Source organism: Halyomorpha halys, unplaced genomic scaffold (genome assembly GCF_000696795.3).
Source record: "Halyomorpha halys isolate HHAL.00 unplaced genomic scaffold, Hhal_1.1 Scaffold21.1, whole genome shotgun sequence".
NCBI lineage: Eukaryota > Metazoa > Arthropoda > Insecta > Hemiptera > Pentatomidae > Halyomorpha > Halyomorpha halys.
Genome location: NW_027112014.1, coordinates 1,881,762 through 1,902,547, shown reverse-complemented (window position 1 = coordinate 1,902,547; position 20,786 = coordinate 1,881,762). Strand labels below are relative to the sequence as shown.

The 20,786-nt window shown below is 25.8% G+C and overlaps 1 protein-coding gene across 9 annotated transcripts in view; it reads right to left on the bottom strand.

Annotated features, from left to right (window-relative positions):
• LOC106681800 (uncharacterized) overlaps positions 1-19,232 on the bottom strand; it is a 52,862-nt gene extending 33,630 nt beyond the window's left edge. For 7 of the 9 annotated variants that reach the window (XM_014422328.2, XM_014422369.2, XM_014422345.2 and 4 more), the window contains exons 1-4: positions 9,779-9,822; positions 4,408-4,545; positions 3,544-3,736; positions 350-414 (exon numbers count right to left, since the gene is read on the bottom strand). In XM_014422328.2, coding sequence (XP_014277814.1) covers positions 350-414; positions 3,544-3,736; positions 4,408-4,545; positions 9,779-9,789 — 407 coding nt within the window. In that variant the 5' untranslated portion in view covers positions 9,790-9,822. Of the gene's footprint in view, positions 1-349; positions 415-3,543; positions 3,737-4,407; positions 4,546-9,778; positions 9,823-13,669; positions 13,694-19,152 lie in introns of those variants that run through there. The other 2 variants (XM_014422318.2, XM_067049923.1) reach the window with 2 other exon arrangements.
• Positions 19,233-20,786: the final 1,554 nt, after the last annotated feature.

The following is a 20,786-nucleotide window of genomic DNA, read 5'->3' as shown; positions in this document are numbered from 1 at the left end:
ATCTAAATAATATATTATGTTTTAGCGAAGATCACTTGAATGTAATTATAGTTATATATACACTATATATTATTATATACATTATAGTTTTTTTATTTTATGTAGATATTAATAGGTTCAGTGAAAAAAATAATTATGAAAACACAACGCAGACCAGGTTTGATTGTTAATCTGATATAACATGAATATTCACACCACGTAGGTTCGAACCATCTTTAGTAAACGACATTGGCTTTCTTTGGTTGAAGGGTTTAGTTGGGACATAACCATCACTTCTACAATGTCAATTTACATTTATTTAGTTCAATAAAATTGTATTTTAAGTATAATTAAATAATTAGATTAGTACCTGGGCGGGACCTGGTGGTAGCTGAGGACTGAATCTGGTGGAGGAGGTCGCGAAGCCGTAGTCACCTGCAATATTAAATTCAGTAATAATTATATTTTAACCTTTATTGTTTAATGAGTAAATAATATTATTCCAAATATACCACTATTTTAAACTCTTCAATCACGAAATCGTACCGAGATAACGTCTTATCTCAGTTATTTTGACAATAAATAGAACCCGAATAACTCCTTCTGAATCCATATATGTTCTTTTCTGTTCGATTAATCGATTAAATCGAGTTAATCATGTATTAGTAGTGACTAATACATGATTAACTCGATTTAAGACAACAAAAAAATAGATAGAACCAGAGCTGAGCTAAATAGAAAGTTGACGTATTAATTAACCATTAATAACAAAACAATGTATCCTTCACAATTTAGTCACCCTTGTATTTTAACTATTTTTTTCCAGAGCTGAATATACTATCTTTGGCTCTAAAGATTCTACAACGTTAAAAAAATAAATCAGAAAAATGGTGAAGATAAATTGAAATTTAAGCCTGAAAGATTCCAGCGTTAATCATGCTTATAACACTTTTCTCTTCTTATAACACTTAAAAAATTTTAAAATTAAAATTTTTCAAAAAGAAAAGTGTTTATATATAAATTTGATCGGTTATTCTAACTATATTTAATTATTTGTTTTTATAATTTATTTATTGTTAATTACAACCGTATAAAAATATATACAACAAGTAAATTTGCTGTAGGTGACATAGGGACGTGATAAAAAACTGTGGAGAATCAATCCATTGAACTCCAATAATATTTCTTGAGGAGAAGATCTCCAGGCCATCTTCTTTTCAGACGCCTAGGACGATTGTTAAGTAATGAGAAGCCAGGTTAGAAACAAGTGGATTTGGACGGTTGGGAAGTTTATCATGGAACTGGTATCTGGCAAATCGGTAACATATGAGACATTGAGGTCTGATGACTTGATTCGTCACAAAGTAAGGAGAATTAAGGATTTTGGACAGTTAGGATTAGATTCGGGAGGAATTTGATGTTTTAGTGGAGCCCCAAAGCTCAACTTTGTATATCCAAATAGGCCTTATAATAGTCATGTAGATCACGTTTTTGTAATGGATTGGCAGTTTAGACCGTTTGTGTAATTTAATTTGAAGTACAATATCTACACAAAAGTTTAAAGTGATGCACAATATAAGTGATGATAAAAATACATAAACTATTAGATGCAGTTAAATCTTAAATGTTTTTTTTAATCGAAAATAATGTAATTTTTACAACGGGAAGGTTTATTGTGGATAAAGTACTAACTTACATCTGTCAGTTTGACCATCCATAGAACCGTATAAAAATTGTGACATTGGCAAAATATCTGTTATTTTTTATTACTGATCTGAATTGAGTAGATACTCAATTGTAGATACAAGAACTTCATAATTTTGAACATATAAGTAATTTACTTAAGCTTGATATCACAGAATCCTAGCTCTGGGGAATAACAAAATGAGTTCCTGTAAGGATGTAAGAATATAGTATTATCTTCACTCCTTAAATCATTTTCAATCGTTTACTAAAGAATACTTATTGGAGGCCATAGATGTTCGCTCGTCAGAGGTTTCACCATAGGTGTAAATGTTTTTTTTATTAAATAATTATCAAAACAATACTAAGAAAAAAATCATTTGGAACAATTTAAGCCCACATTTTTAACATGTGTGATGTTTCGGCCTTTTCCATTGACTGTGTTCAAACATTACCCTCTTCACCCCCTTCACTATTAAAATGCACCCCCATTGAAATATTTTTTTTTAATATACATCACTTTAATGTAGTTTTGATAATTTATTTAAAATTCTGATTATTCCCATCTGCTTAAAAACCGAAGTCTTTTTTTTTCTTGGGATTTTTACATTTACAATGTATAAATTAATATTTTACTAGCTTGATTTTTATTATTAAAAAGTCAGATTACTGTAAAAAATACATATAAGTAAAGTAATTTTTCATTCATGACAGGGCAAAATTTTATTTCATAAACTACATTAAAATTAAATTGTATCTGTTGAAAACAACAAGATTTCATTCTTAGTTTTTCTAGTGGTATTAATTTCAATTAATAGATACTAATCAAGATGATTGAGGAAAATCTGTCTGAGAAAAGTCAGTGTAATAGAAAAATTGAAAAAAACGACAAATATTTCGCTAGATTTTAAAGTACAAGACATAAAAGCCCCCAAAAATGATCAGCTAAAAATAATATAAGAAAATGTCTATACTTACATGTGTTAAATGCATGAAACCATTTATTGGTAGAGTGATTGGTATGAGGAGCATTGTGGTACAGTATGGTCATTGAAATATGGCCGATACGTTACAAATATGTTGAATATATATAAGTACATATATTATACACATAATGGATTCAACAAATCTGGTTGTCGAGCACGATTATTACCTAATTACCACCTTACATAATCGTTGGTCTAGTAATATTACCTTCTTACTAATTACTGCACCCCAGACCTTTCATGGTTTGTAATAGTACAGTATAATGTAAAAATATTTATAGTTATATAATACAAGAGTTTTGTAATCAAAAATCGCGGGTGTAATGTGGCCAATGATTTTCCTTAATCATTTTGATACATATTAAATAAAATTTTATTTTTAACCATCAGAGAAACTAAGTGAAATTGCCACTTATATTTCACCTATATCAACCTACTTTTCAATGAAACAGCTTTTCAGTATACCCTATTGTATTTTCTGTTTAACTACGGATTTATAGTATTATATACTTATATTAGGTATTTTTGTAATTTAATTCAAACATATTTTTTCACCATCGTTTTGAAGCTCTCCCTATCTTCAGAATCAAAATCTTATCAGTAGTTTTATTATCATTTTGATCTTTTTAAGTGTATTAATGAAAATAAAATACTTAAATAGTGTACATAATAAAATATTTTAATTTGAGAGGAAAGTTCAATATTCAAGAAGAAAAAATAAAAAAGTTAAAATGAAGAACTTTTACAAAATACCTAATATAAGAATAAAACATTATAGAGTGAAAGAAGGTACACAATTTCATGTATTTGATTTATATCTGATTGCATTATTTTGATTTTCAGCTGTCTTTACAGCTTCTGAAAAGTTATGTTATTTGCTCAATGTTGATCCTACCTGATATGGAACTCTCTGTGGAGTGTAGAATACTTCGGACCTAGGCACCATAGGTCTCACTGGAGTAGATGGGTAAGGAAAAAATTGGTTGGTGAAGTATGTAGATTGTGGCTGTAGGTGGTATGGGTAAGGCGGCACTCTACCGTCCCAGGGGTGTCTCGCTGGGCGGTACATAGGCTGCTGGAACTGCGGCCTGTGGGAACCAATAAAAAGTAATTAATGAATATAATAAAATGCTGCGTTTTTATACATTTTGATAGGCAATGTCTCTAAATAAGTTTTATAAGCATTCTTTAATGTAATAATCTCTTTTAACAATGTTTATTTATTCATAGAATATTTGCTTCTAGGGAATAACCCAATGCAAATAGAGCCTATTTATAACATACATTAAATCATTAAATTTCCATATTATTGACAGTATATTAATTTCAGAAATTGTTCATTTCTCCGACATTTATAATTTATGTTCACTTATTTATTTATTTTATATTCATCACTTTTTATTTTTATCGTATGGTAATTATAAATAATTTATATACTATAAAATAAAGTAAAAGGAAATTCAAATAACATAAATATTTCATACAAAAGATATTTGTACTCTATGAATCGATTATTCCCTCTTGGAAAATTGTATACAATAATTAATGAAAAACAACAATACAAAAATCTTTAAAATAGAATAAAAAAAATACTTTAACAATTTATACAGAAATTAACTTAAATTTGAAATAAAATGTTCAAACATTTCGAGGCTCTCTTCCACCGAGGCTAAAATCTTTCTACTCACACTAATAAGGATCTCAAATAAAACATATAACTAACAAAATATACATTTATGTGTAACTTAGTTCTACTTACGGAACATTGAGGATGTAAGGTCTGCCGAATCTTGCTCTATAATTTTGGAATCGGAGCTGAGCTTGGTTGCCGTTGCTGACATTCGAACCAACGGCAGCCTGACCATTGTTCTGTAGCACTGAATTGCTGTTCCTATTACTGTCCGAGTAAGATCATTAAAGGGTAAAAAACATATTAATAATATAAAGTAATATTATTAAAATGGTGACTGTATTTTTGGATTTTAAAAAAACAAAACAGATATGGTAATATATCACTTTAAAAAGAAAAAAATATAACTAACAAATAAAATAATAAATTACACGCTTCATTATAAAAAATCCAACTTAAAAAAAAACATAGGCAATGATATGGATTTTAAGAAATATATGTATTCCCTTTTAATTGCATTTTTTGTTCATTCAGGGGTTTCTCACAGCAACTTTTTTTATTGTTGTTTAAGAGCTTGGAGGATTTCTAAAAAATATAAACATTCTTGTTATTAGTATAACAGGGAGTTTATAAATGTAATGCCTAAGTATCATATCAACGTTTTATTCACATTTGATTTATATTATAATATCTATCACCTAGATATGTTGTGCACATTGTTCATGAATCAATGATGTGGTACTGTGGTATTGTTCATGAACCAAAGCTATGACTAAAACAACTAGGCCTTACCGAAGCCAACAACCAATGGGCGTTGATGACCAGGCTGTTAACAGCTGTTAACAGCAGGCCCTTTCAAAACTAACAAACAAACAAAGATGTGGTAAAATATGGATATTTTGTAGTAATTAATTTTAAAATATAGTATAAAAAACTATATGCAGTGGCCTTTTCAAGGAATTACAAATTGATAAAAAATAGGGCTTTATTCACTGTAGTTATAAAACTAAAAAAAAATACCATTAAAATAAAATATAAAATAAAATAAAATGTAGAAATAAAATAAATTATATCAAAATATATGTCTTTTAATACTATAGAAAAATATCTTTTTGATTTGTACGTTGAAACGAGATGTAAAGTGCATTTTCTTTGATAATTCAAGGTGACAAATATTTAATATATTTGTTCCTAATTTACTGATGATTTAAGAGTTCAGAAATAATCAGTTTTCCCACCCAACTTTAAGTACACAGGATAATATGAATAAAGCGCTATATTCCACTTTAAAAGTGAATACATGTGTAGCTTCATTAACATTAGATGTAATGTCAACTACAATCCCAAACCAAGTACAACAGTACTTCCATCACGGCAACTATCATAATGTTTACACCACAGTAGTAGCTAGAACAGAGTCTACAATCGCAGAAAACTGTCACAGTGAAACAAGTCTTTGTACTGTTATATTTGCGCCTTCAAAAGCTACTACATTCTATAAAAAATAACTTTTAATTTAGCTAAAACTTTAAGTAGGTGCAAGTTAATTTTTTTGTAAGAACTATTGTTAAAAATATTTGACAAATACGTTTGCAAAAGGTTTTAACATTCCGTAAGGGACCGTTGGCCTGACACGGTCTTTCCAAATGGTCGCCCTTCATTTTTTTCGTACATTTAAAAAAAATTAATAACTTACTAACAGAGCTGAAAAAATTCAGTCTACTAAATAAAAACTTAATTTTGATGAGTGCACAGATTCAAAAAAATTTTTAACTCAGGGAGAAAAAAAAAGAAAAGAAAAATTGCTATCCATTCATTGTAAATCGGTTTAGAGGTATTTACTGAAATGCATAGTGCTACACTGGCAACGGACACCAAATTCGGGCAAAAACATATTTCATTTAAAATTAAAGAGATATATGCTCCCGTATATATGCACATGTTATGTACCAAAATTTGAACAATTTAATTTTTCAAATTTTACTAATAAACAAAGTTAAGCTACAAGTAGTGCTTATGGAGTTGAAGATAAAAACACAAGGGTGTATTTAGATAAAACTGTCATATAGGGCCTACAGATCATGAGAGTGTAGCAAAATATTTACCATCGTCTTCTTCAAGTAATTTTACATGTGAATCCGTTGAAATATATTAGTGCTTTTAAATTTACTTATATATATTATATGAGGAGAAGATGGTTGGGGGTGCGGTCAATGAAACACAAATAAGTATGACTAACTTATTTTAATGTGCCAACGTTTCGGCTAGAGTTTCTAGCCTTCTTCAGGGCTAAAAACAAAACAAGATAACAACCATAAGATAATAACTACAGTAAGTATAGAAATATAAAAAAATAAAAAATAAAATATAAACAAAATAATTTTACACAAACAATGAATAGTTTTACAAAATAGAATTAATAAAATTAAGTGATGGGAGAAGCGGGAAATAAAATGTAGACATAGGTAATTGAAAAAATGGGTATAATAACTTAATTAAGTAAATGAAATAAAATTAAAGTTATATAATGTAAAGAAGTATGAACATATTAGTTATTATTAATTTGAAATTTAAACATGGAAAGAAAATGAAAATTGAGAGGAAGAGAAATATATGTAACAATATATGGGTAGGAAAAAGGATAAAAGTGGAGTAAATAAGGGGAAAGAGTAAAATAAGATAAAAGTAAAATAAGGGGAAAGAGTAAAATAAAGAAAGGGGGAAGAAAACAAAAAAGCATGAAAACCAACCTGCTAGTCATACTTATTTGTGTTTCATTGACCGCACCCCCAACCATCTTCTCCTCATTTATCATCCACGGTCAACTATCTCTCATAATTATATATATTATAGATTATATATATAATTATAGATATTAATTTTACCTGACTACAGATATTATATCTTGATTTTTGTGGGCACATATTCTATTATTAACTTATTAATTAATCCAGAAAAAAAACAGAATCGGGAAGGTTACGTTTAAAAGAAGTGAAAATATCTACATAAGCAGTTGGGAACCATAACAAGAGTTGTGTGTTGCGGGTTCTAGCGCCTTCAAGAGCCTCTGTATCCTAGCTAATACTTCAATATTAAATGTATTTTTTTATTTTATTTGTAGTATTATTTTCCAATAAAATGTTTCTGGATTTATTTATTAATTTTTTTTAATATTATTGGCAGCGTACCAATATTATCAACTTAATTAACACTTATAATAACCCATATTCTCATTGTTGTTTCTATTACTATAATGGTACAGAGATTCATTGGAAACAATATTTTACAACTATGAAACGCTTTAGCAGAGATGCTGAAATTTGTTTGTTTTTTCTTATAGAGTTACTCTTCCACAAAAATATCAATTATTAATTTTAATTATACATTCCTACAAATTATTTAATAATTATTTAGTCTAAAAAAAAAAAATGGTATAGTTAAATGCATTCAATTGTTAAGATTTCACAAGAAAACTTGTAGAAAAATATAACCACAATTGTTGTTCCAGGAATCAATAGAACAATATAATATTCAGATATGATGATAGGAATTTATAAACAATGAACTGAATTCTTAGCAAGTAGACAGAGTGGCGCATATCTTGTAACATGAGAAATTAAATTGTTTAGGCTTCTTTGTGGTGTACAGTCAGCAATTCTTAATCGTTTATCGCTTAGTCATCAATTGATATTCGGCTATCAGGATCATATTTATAACAAAGTATTGTTTCAATAACATTTATTAAAAGTAAAGAAACTAATAAAATGGTCGAATCAAAATATTTTCGAATAAAAAAATCTACTATCTTTCCCAAAAGTGTCCGAAATCTTTTATATTGGTTTTCAATAAACTTCTTGAAATGGATTGGCGAATTCAGTGGCTAGTTCACTCCCACTCATGCAATTTTCAATATCGATTCCAGTAAAAAGAATAATATTTTCGATTTATCATTATTAGCATAAGATATTTGTTATTTAATTATAAGAGTTACAATTGAATTCAACATTTAAAACATATAATAATGGAATAATGATTTTTTGCTCATTGAATTATATGAAATACAGAAATTCTAGCAAACCTAAAAGACGTTTCCTAACTTCATTCCTTACGAATAATTTAAATGTAAATTAAATTACGTTTACTTCTTTTACTATTACTTTAATAACCAATTGAATTACTTATTAATTGTCCGATGTAACTAGGTTTAATAGAATAATTTAAAAAAAAGTTAAACACTGAACAATATTAATTATGTATGCAAGGATTTAGGAGAAAGTTATAGACGCGAATGTATATTTAGTTTTTTAAAAATGACCATTTAATTTCTTAAATATCTTCTAATACATACATTTAAATAAAACTTAGCTAATACTCATTAACATAACTGATAAAGAAGTAATAAAAATATTGATGTAATGCTGTTATGAATTATTAAGTTTTTAATTTCAGTATAAATGAGGTAAATATCGTGAAAAGAAAATCCCTAATATAAAATTCAATTCACAATACATTATCTGGCTGAAAATTAATCTACAATTATCATTATATAACCTGTAAACTATCTTAAAATATCAAATTCAAAAGAATTAAATAGCTTTAATACAAAAGGACTTACTGACGTTCAATGACTACTCTGATTTCTTTCACTACTTAAAACAATATGGCGAAATCGACAGCTCATAAACCCCCTACTCTAATAGCTAATAGCTTATAGCTCATAGCTTTAATAAAATAACTGAGATTTATGAATGTTTAACATAAGTTGCTCAAAAACATTCAATAAACACTAATAATATTTATAAATAATGTTAATCCAAGTTACAGATTTGATTCAAAATTTACTATTTACAATAAATTAAATATAATAATAATATGTCACCGCATATAATTAATAAAATGCAAATTTTAGACAATACATTTTTAATCAACATTTAATGAGCACAAATAATCGTGAATAATTTAATAAATTAGTATATATATATTTTTTATTATTAATAAGATGTAGACAAATGAAATTTTAATTTCTTTTAAATATTAATTATCAAAATATTTAACCACGTATAATAATTAAATTAAAAAATAGTATAAAACATGAGGGAATAGTCTATTTTGGAATAAAAGGAGAATTAATTTATAATAAATAGAATTATCAAAATCAATTCGCGTCTCATTCGCAGGCTGTTTGGCTGAACTCTTAAGATTTATATAATTACATATTTGTGTAAAATGATCAAAACCAAATAAATATAATCTAATTCAATAAATTAATTTAAAAACTATTATAAAATATGAGCTTATTATTAATAAAATATAAGGAAAACTAATCAATAATAAAATCATCAAAATCTAACCTCGTCTCGTTCTCGGATTCTAAATTGATTGACAGTACTTATACGAATTATATCATTACATATTTGTGTAAAATGATTAAAACCAAATAAATATAATCTATAAATGTAAATTAATAAACAAAAGATAACAATAATAGAGAAGAACTTACAGACGCTCCATCGCTGCTCTGATGTGTTCCACTTCTTCGAGCAATAATATGGCGGATTGTACAGCATATCAACCCCCACCCTTAGTCTATTTTGTATATCGATTGCAAATTGAATAGATCGATTCATACTTTTTTTTTATAACGATGTTTACTTTACCAGATAGTGTGTATATTTATAATAAAATAAACATATACAGCAGAAAACTGAACAATTTTCATAAATATAAAATATAAATGTAAATTAATAAACAAAATATAGCTGTAATAGAGAAGAACTTACGGATGCTCCATCACCGTTCTGATGTCATTCACTTCTTAGAGCAATATGGCCGAATCTACAACTCATAAATCCCCCTACCCTTAGACTTTTTAAAAGTCGATTCTCAACTAAATAGATCGACTTACTGCACTTTTCGATCATATCTAACGTTTTCAGATTTGTGGTTATTTATAATAATTGGTAGAAAATTCATAAAACAAAGATAATTATTTTTATAAAATATATGCATTAATATTAATTATTTATTTTTAAATGAAACGAGAACTAATCGATAAATATAATAAAATAATCATTATGAATTCGTGTCTCATTCTCCGGTTGTAAATTGACCGGCTGTAATCATAACTTTATATTATTACGTAATCGTAAAAAAATTTCCAAAACCAAATAAATACAATCTATAAATATAAATTAATGTAAAACTTAATATTAATATCAGAAGATAACCGTAATAGAGGAGAACTTACGGTTGCTCCATCACCGCTCTGATGTCTTCAACTTATTAGAGCAATATGGCGGAATCGGCAGCTCAGTCGATTACCTATCAAATAGATCGATTCATAGCTCTTTTCGATAATAACGCACGTTTATATTTTCTAGTATTTATATATTTAAATTAAAATTTATCAGTTGATTATTATTCTTTGGTTTAGAAAGTAGTATTTTCAAAAAACCTAACATATAAGTTACACTATCAATTTTTCACCATTATTTTACTTTAAAGCATATCGATAATCAGTCTCATAGAAATTAACTAATTAAAACATAAATTGATAAATTAATTCAATGATAATGTAATGAATAGAATATTTTTTAAAGAAAAGTATTCTAAGTTTACGTTTCTGTAAAGAAAAAGAGAATCTTTTATTATAAATTTGTAAAAAAAAAATAAAAGATTGCAAATTTTAGAGACCAATGTATTTGCTAAACCTCAAAAAACCAATACCTATATGGTGTATGTTTACACTTTTAAAAAATACATAAATATAAATTAATTAAAAAACAACAAAATATAGCTGTAATAGAGACGAACTTACAGATGCCCCATCACTGTTCTGATGTCTTCGACTCCTTAGACCAATATGGCGGTGCCCACAGCTCATAAACACCCCACCCTTAGTCTAATTTTTTCCCATGATTTCACATTAGATAGATCGATTCATTGCTCTGTTTGGTAACAGCGAATGTTTAATTTACCTAATAGTTTAAATATTTATATTAAAATAAATAAGTACAGCAGAACTCCGTATAATTGCTGATTATACTTTATTCCTATAAACAAAAATGCGTCAATGATTAATTAAATATTTAGATTACATTTTAGAACTGTTATTATATATAAGCGTATATGTAACTTCCTAGTTTTTGAACTCAAAAAATCAAATAAAATAACTGAATAGAACTCGACAGCTTATAAAGCCCCTACCCTTAAACTTTTTAAAAGCCTATTTCATACTAAATAGATCGATTGCACTTTTCGATTATAACTAACATTTTCTGTTCAGTGCATACGTATAATGGTGTATAGAAAATTCATAGAACAAAGATAATAATTATTATAAAACATGTGAGAATTATTTATTTTTAAATAAAAGGAGAACTATTCAATAAATTGTATAAACCAATTTCACGCAATAGATATAATCTTTTTGTGAACAACAAATTGAGTTTAACAAAATTACGTCACCTATTTTATACATTATAAAATAGAAAACCTAGAAATCAAATTTATAATAAATTTTTTGTAAGAACTATAACCAGTATAAAACATAAGCGAATTTTTTGTTTTGGTTTTTTTTTAATAAAAGGAGAACTAATCAATAAATTTAATAAAATCATCAATGCCAATCCACGTCTCATTCTCAAGTTGTAACTTAATCGGCTATATTCATTTATATCATTATGTAATTGTGTAAAATTTCCAAAATAAAATAAATACAAACTATAAATATAAATTTATGTAAACTTAATAAACAGAATAAAACCGTAATAGAGGAGAACTTACGGTTGCTCCATCACTGCTCTGATGTCTTCAACCTATTAGAGCAATATGGCGGAATCGGCAGGTCAGTCGATTACCCATCAAATAGATCGATTCATAGCTCTTTTCGATAAAAACGCACATTTATATTTCCTGGTAGTGTATATATTTATATAAAAAATTATCACTTGATTATTATTATTTGGTTTAGGAAGTAGCATTTTCAAAAAAACCTAACATATAAGTTACACTATCAATTTTTCAACAGTATTATTTAATATATTAAATTAAATTTAAAGCATATCGACAATCAGTATCATAGAAATTAACTAATTAAAAATAAATTGAGAAATTAAGTCAATGATAATATAATGAATAGAATTTTTTTTTAAAGAAATGTATTTTAATTTTACGTTTCTGTAAAGAAAAGAGAATCTTTTATTAAAAATTTTAAAAAAATAAAAATAATAGACTGCAAATTTTAGAGACCAATGTATTTGCTAAACATCAAAAACCTATGAATAATAACTTTTAAATTTAATGTTAAAATAAAGTTGCCAGAAGTAAAGTATTATAGCAATGCAGAAAAAAACTCTTATTTTTATTTATTTAAAATTATTAATGATATAAATCATTCATTTTTTAAATAAAAGGATAACTATTGCATTAAGTCAATAAAGTAAAGGCTTTTAAGCAGTACTTAACTATTAGAGTCAACTCTTGCCAATACTCAGAAAACTTTAATAAATAAATTAATATAAACTATAAGTATACATTAATGTAAAACAATAAAATAAAAAATATCTATGGTACAAAAAAACTCGACGTCCCATAGTTGCTCTGACTTTATCAACTTCTTACAGAAATATGGCGGAATCTAAGTCTTCTATAAACTCCTCACCCTTGGACATATTTAAAATCGATTACCCATTAGATAGTATCGATTAATGATCAAAACATTGATTTATTGACGTATGTACAAGGAAAAAAGAAGCTCGTAGATAGTGATGGCATTGATGTGGTGACTCAGATTTCTGACTGGTTAATCAAATACAAGTTGATCAAGATAACAAATAATGTTAATTAAAGTTACTGATTAGATGTAAAATTTACAAATTATAACAAAATGTATTTAAGAGGACTGTGGCATATACTGTAAATAGTATATGAAATAATAAAATACAAAATAAATAATATCTATTTATAGACTATTCATAATGAGCCCAACTGTTCAAATTAAAAAGTTAGGCTACGATAAGTATTTACAAGTCAAAACCATTAAAAAATGTATCAAAAAAATAACATTAAAAAATTGAGAATTGTTTTAATTCCAATAGTGTAGTAATTATTATAATATTTTATTACTCCGAGTTATTAATTTAAAAACTTTTATAAAATATGAGCGTATTATTAATAATATACTAATATTATTAATAAAATATAAGGAAAACTAATCAATAATAAAATCATCAAAATCTAACCTCGTCTCGTTCTCGGATTGTAAATTGATCGACAGTACTTATATGAATTATATCATTAAATATTTGTGTAAAATGATCAAAACCAAATAAATATAATCTATAAATGTAAATTAATAAACAAAAGATAACAATAATAGAGAAGAACTTACAGACGTTCCATGGCTGCTCTGATGTATTCCACTTCTCCGAGCAATAATATGGCGGAATGTACAGCATATCAACCCCCCACCCCTAGTCTATGTTTTATATCGATTGCAAATTGAATAGATCGATTCATACTTTTTTACATAACTATGTTTAATTTATCTGGCAGTGTGTATATTTGCAATAAAATAAACAGATACGCCGGAAAACTGAATAATTTCCCTAATTATTATAAAATTAATGTAAAACTAAAAACAAAAGATAGCTGTAATACAAAAGAACTTACGGATGCTCCATCACCGTTCTGATGTCCTCCACTTTTTAGAGCAATATGGCCGAATCTACAACTTATAAATCCCCCTACACTTAGAATTTTTAAAAATCGATTCTCCACTAAATAGATCGACTCATTGCGCTTTTCGAACATAACTACCGTTTTCAGATTTGTGCATACGTATAATGATAAATAGAAAGTTTATAGAACAAAGATAATAATTATTGTAAAGAATGTGTGTATTAATTAATTTTAAATATATCACTAAATCAATATTACGCAATCGATATAATCAGTTTGTAAACAACAAAATATACGTTATAAAATACAAAATCCAGACAACAAATTTATAATAAATTTTTGTTAACACTGTTTTGATTTGTACTTTAATATTTCTTTTTAAATAAAAGAACTAACGAACTGATAAATTAATTCAAAATTTGTGTGATTAAAATTTCAATATCTTCAAATCAAGTACATATTGTTATCATCAGAAAAAACATTTTTGGACTATTAAGATTAATTAAAATTGAATTAATCAAAGTCTTAATTTCACTAAAATAATATATTACAGTTTCCAGAAATTTACTTTAAAAGCTTGTAAAAAATACCTTCTAATGATTTATTTTTAAAATATAGATAGATATATCTCTTAAGTTAATGTAATATGAATACTGGTAAAGCATTCTAAATAATAAAAGTCAATCCACGTCTCATTTTTATAAATTGATCGGCAATACTCATATGGTGTATTTATAAACTTTTAAAAAATATATAAATAAAAATTAATTAAAAAACAACAAAAGATAGCTGAAATAGAGAACTTACTGATGCCCCATCACCGCTCTGATTTCTGCGACTTCTTAGAGTAATATGGCGGAATCTACAGCTCATCAACCCCCCACCCTTAGTCTATTTTTTTTATCGATTGCAAATTGAATAGATCGATTCATTCCGCTGTTTTATACCAATGTTTGATTTACCTAGCAGTGTGTATATTTATAAATAAAATAAACAGATTCGGCAGAATTCTGTACAATTTCTTATAAACAAAAATTCAACGAATAAATGTTTATTTAGGATTTTTTAATCGTCATTTCCTAATAGAATATTTCTTTCTTTCTGACAAAAAAAAAATTGACTAAATATTGATTACCAACAGGAAAAAATAAATAAAAATTCTATATTATAATCTTAAACACATTTTGTTCTACACTGTTAATTAAATATTTCAAAAATCAAAACACTTTTAAACGAAAATTTAAATTCCTTACAAATCCCTACCTCAAAAGCAAATGACAAAATGTTATATCCTTTCAGCTTTACACGAAAGCAGTTGAACACTGTTTGAAAACTTTTTTTTTATTTATAAAACATATATCTCATCTAATAATTAATCATAGAACATAGTTATACTTCTGAGTAAAACAAATACAGATCTGTGACTGGGTGGTTTGTTGCATTTAAAATACAAATTAAAAATAAAAATGTTTATTGAATGTAAGTATTGGTTTAATTCATTTGAAAAATGACTTTGATCACTTTCTTATGAGTTATGTTATTGAATATTATGTTCTGTTTATATGTGTATTTACTAATATATATATTATTTATTTAAGTAAACATAGATCCTTATTTTCATTGTATTCTTATATCATTATTTTTTGTTGTATCTTTTAGCTGATCTTTAGTTTTCATGCTCCATTCTTTTTTATAATCATTACATTAGACATCATGTCACATATTATTTATTTTATTGTGTGTAATATAATATTATATTTATTTTATATTTTAATGTATTCTTATTTTTACTTCTTTTTTTTTATTCTTAAGTTCACTCCATACTACTATGAATGCATTATTATTATTTTATTAATTGTAAATTCTTCTTATTATTATTCACTCCATAAGCTTTTTCAATTATTTTTTTTACTTTACTTTTATTTTATTATTTAGTTAATTAAATTATTAGTTTTATCGCTATAGATTAATTCATATTTTACAGTTCTAGATTATGAATCGTAGCAGCCACAACAGTGTCATAATAAAAAGAGTTATTAAGAAATTTAATTTATGTCTATCATTTCTGTAAGTTATTTTGGCACCGACAAATAGATGTCATATGGTCGGACCATATTGGATGTACTTTTTTGAATAAATAAATTTAAAAAAAAAAATAAGTGAAGTGATAATAGAAAATATTTAAGAAACTAAAAAGTTATATTACATATATTTTTTTCAATTTCTTGAGACTGGTATTTATTTATTAAATAAATCAAATGGTATCCTTGTTTAGTCTCAACACTATTTACTATATCAATAGTCCAACGTTTCGGCCATCCATTTAACAGCTTATTATACATTCATTTGTAATAATTATAACAACAGCATTATTATTAGTAATATAACAAACCTTAAATATAAATTATCACCTCACATCAAAACGTAAAAATGTTTTGCCGGCTATACTGCCCAGATCATTAATTACAAGTCAAAATAACCCTATGAAAAAGTCAATCAATAGAGAATCATATTAATTATTAATAAGCTTACCTAAGCTTATGTCTAGTTACCTATTTTTTTCAAAACTTCATTAATTTTTAAAACTTTTAATTTTAGATAATACTACAATATCAACTATCATATAATCAAACTATTTATAACCTTCTATACACTCATGTCAGGCTTGATATTAATTTAATTTAAATTACATTTTGGTCTCAATTTGTATTTATTACAATTATTAAAATTCATATTAAAATTAATTGTAAATAGTGACAACAATTTTCTCATATTTTTCATAAATTTATTTTACTTAAAATCGCTACATAATATTGGTTCAAATTCCTTATATCTATTTTCAATTAAATTAATAACAAGCCTGACCTCTATTGATTGAATTTTTCATAGGGTGATTTTGACTTGTTATTAATGACCTGGGCAGTATAGCCGGCAAAACTTTTTTAAATTTTGATGTGACGTGAGAATTTAAGGTATTTTATATTATAATTAATAATGCTATTGTTATAATTGTTACAAATAAATGTATAATAAGCTGTTAAATGTTTAGATTGTCCTTGAGGATGGCCGATTTGGCCGAAACGTTGGATTATTGATATAAAAAAGAGTGGTGAGACTTAACAAGGATACCATTTGGTTTATTTAATAAAAAGTTATATTTCAAATGTAAATACCAATTCGTTGATACTGATGCAATGCTTTTATAATTTCAAGCGTAAATACCCTGTAAAATTAAATTATTAATTAAGTTAAACGATGATATATTATTGTATATAGTGTTCTCAGGTTTTCTATCTTATGAGTTATTTTAATATTAATAACATCACAGAATTGCCACCACATTAATGTGGAAGCCATTTTATTTAAGATTGAAAGATTTCATAGCTGTTTATGAACAGTACCAGACATAATTCCTTTAAAGGTTTAAAATTAAAACAATGGTTGTTAGACCGAAGAAGGAGTTTTGAGTATGAACTTTGGTCGAAAGTTTGGGAAATGACTATGGAACATAGAATTCTATTTTAATTAGAACAGTCACTAAACTGATTATTTTTTTTCTACCATTCTGATTTGGTTAATGCTCATGAATTTTATTAGAAAGTTGAATTATTAATTTAAATGCCAAATCATAGGAATATCTTTAGTACATCTAAGCCATAACATATGTTTTTATTAATAACTACTTCCTTTTTGAGTAATAAATAGATAACAGAAACATTTTAACGTATTTTTTACTTTATAGTTTTGCAGAATGTCTATATTTAATTATGTTTTTAAAAAAATGCATAAGATTTATACAATCTTTACTAAACTTGTTAAAATATAACGGAATTTAGGGGGAAATTATTGTCATATTTAACAGATATACAAAAATACTCAAAAACAGTATTTTAATATGAACAGCCACAACACATCAAATTCACCTTTCGTTATATAAAATATAAATTAACATTATCTATTTAAAAAATAATTCTACCTTTTGACTTCAACTTGTCTAGAATAGGTTCCTGATTAGTTAATTTAAAATCCCTCCCTTCATAGCATGATTTGGTCAAAAAGTAATTTTAATTGTCTTTAAAATTACCTGTATATGAGTATTTATTCACACTTTTGGATGTGTAATTTGAAATTATAAACATGAAATAATTTAAATTATTGGAATTACTTTTAAGATTAATAGTAATAAATTGTAGGAAGAGAGTCCTAGTGGCGGTCAATAAAGATACAAAATAGTAAAAAAAAAATTAAAATAGGTACTATTCAATTATTTAAAATTATTAATTTTATAAATAATCATTATTTTAACTAATTATTTGTTGAAAAAAAGATAGAATCGACTAATAAGTCAACAAAGCGAAACCTACTTAGACATTTAGAATAGTGTCTATCTTCACTAACAATTCTAATAATATTCACCTAAAACTTTATAAAATTAATAAATATAAACTATAAACATAAATAACGTAAAAAGAGATTGACTCATTTGATTGTTATACGTTTGTGAATAATATATTTTCGAAAATATATTAACGTATGGTATTCAATCAATTTTTGAACAGTATTTAAGACAATTACAGAAATTAACTTGAAAATACGATAGAAATTAAAAACCAAATATAAAATTTATTTTAGTTGTAATAAATTGATTGTAATTATTACAAAACTGTATTGTAATTTTATGTTATTATGAAGAAACAATGTTACTTTGAAAAGGTAATAAATTTCAAATATCATACTTATTAAACGACAATTAACTTAAAATAGTTTTTTTTTCATTAACTTCGATTACTTAGTAGATATAGAAATGTTTATTTATTAAATAAAAGATAATAAAAACATTAAATAAAAATATTAAGTTACAAGATATAACTAAAGTAGATAGTCCTCTACACAATTTAAAATTATTAATTTATTTTGCAAACAATAATTATATAAGTAATAAATTAGTTTTAATGTCTATAGAGATATACATAAAAAACCCAATATAGCAAAAACAGAAGTAATAATAACCAATAAAGATATTTGAAACAGTATTTAGATTTCATTTGCAAATTGAATAGCAATACACATAATATACATCCTAAAATTTCTAAAAACATATTAATATAAAATATAGATGAAAATAAATGTACCTCTCAGTGTAAAAAAAACAACAAACAAACAATAAAGAGATGAAATTGAACAAGAACTTACCGACGCCCCATCACTGCTCCTTCTTCCACTTCTTAGAACAAGATGATAAAATATGGCGGAATCCAAACCTTTTATAAATCCCCTCCCTTAATTTTGTTAACAATCGATTGCTTATTAAACATATTCGATTCATAACACTTTTCGATAATTACTTGCTTTTGATCTATTGACGTAAGATGTAGAAAAAATCATTTAACGAAGAATAATCGTTCCTTCTAATAAACAAAAATTCCTTTATGAATAGTGTGATTGTTCATAGCTGTTTTTAAATCAACATTTCCTTTGAGAATGTTTGTTCCTAAACATCTTTGCGTGTTAATATTTATTTAAAATTAGTCAATAACATTATATATACATATATAAAAGGGAATGGTTCGAAACACTGTCACAATAAACATTTGAAATACTCGATTTACATTTTTGTTTTTTCAAAATGTTTTCTATTGCCATAGCAAGATTTAAAATTACTGAAATCCCCAATTTCTCTGAACAAACTGTTCAATTGCCAGATATATTTGGCTCGTAGATCAGAAATAATTAATTTTTTTGTACGTTTATGATATTCCAATCTATTAGTCTCGTATTGAACAATATGACAAATATATTACTAATACCAATAAATGATTTAATATTCACAAATAATTATAAAACCTTCATGAAGCTTCAAGTAAAGCAGACCTACAATTTTTTTAAAGGAAAATTCAAACCATATTAGTTTTTAGCTTCGTCTAAAGCCCTTAAATATTATTTATTAAATAAATTAAAATTATTTGAACGTGATTTATAAAGTTTTTTTTTCTATCTATATATTTAAGTCTATTTATATATGGAAAGTTGAATGTCTGCTCTTTCAACCTGCATAAACACAATTAAGACTTAGTGTCATTATAAGGACGAAATAGTTGTTTTAAATAAAGAATTTTTAAAGGTTTTATTTTTTTCCCTAGCCCTATGGCATCGAGGAACCCTAAGACTATTCAGTAAATAACACAATGTATGATTATATACCCAGAATCTAACAAATCACTTCAGCTGCCTCATTACTTCATTGAAGAGACACTGCATTGACTATCTAATAATTTTTTTAAATTTTTTTATTTTTAGATCCAAGGAATATCTCAGATATACAAATATCATAAACAAGTTACAAGGTATCTAATAATACCTAGTTAAATAAAATACAAAATTACAAAATAATATATAATTAGAAAAATGATGCCAAGAAGTTACTATTATATAACAAAATCGTTCAATGAGCTACCGTAGATTAAAAAAAAAAGTTACAAACTATCTCACAAATACCTTTTAAATAAAGTAATGGATAAGGAAGGTATTCTAGAAATATTTAATTACCTTAAGAAAACAGATCTATACGAATACACATAACTAATTGATTTATTTACATCTTTATCACATCAATTAATGTCACTTGCCGTTAATGAGTAATATATATTTTTTTTTTCTTTTCTTTTTCCCTCTCAATTTTGTTTTATTTATATATTTTTCTGAATATTACCTATTGCTATGAAATCATCTTATATATTCTAGTATAGGTGTGATGATATTAGGAATGTTCCCGAGAGATATGTCTATATGCAAGGGCCAACAACACCTTCGCTCTGGATTACCTCATA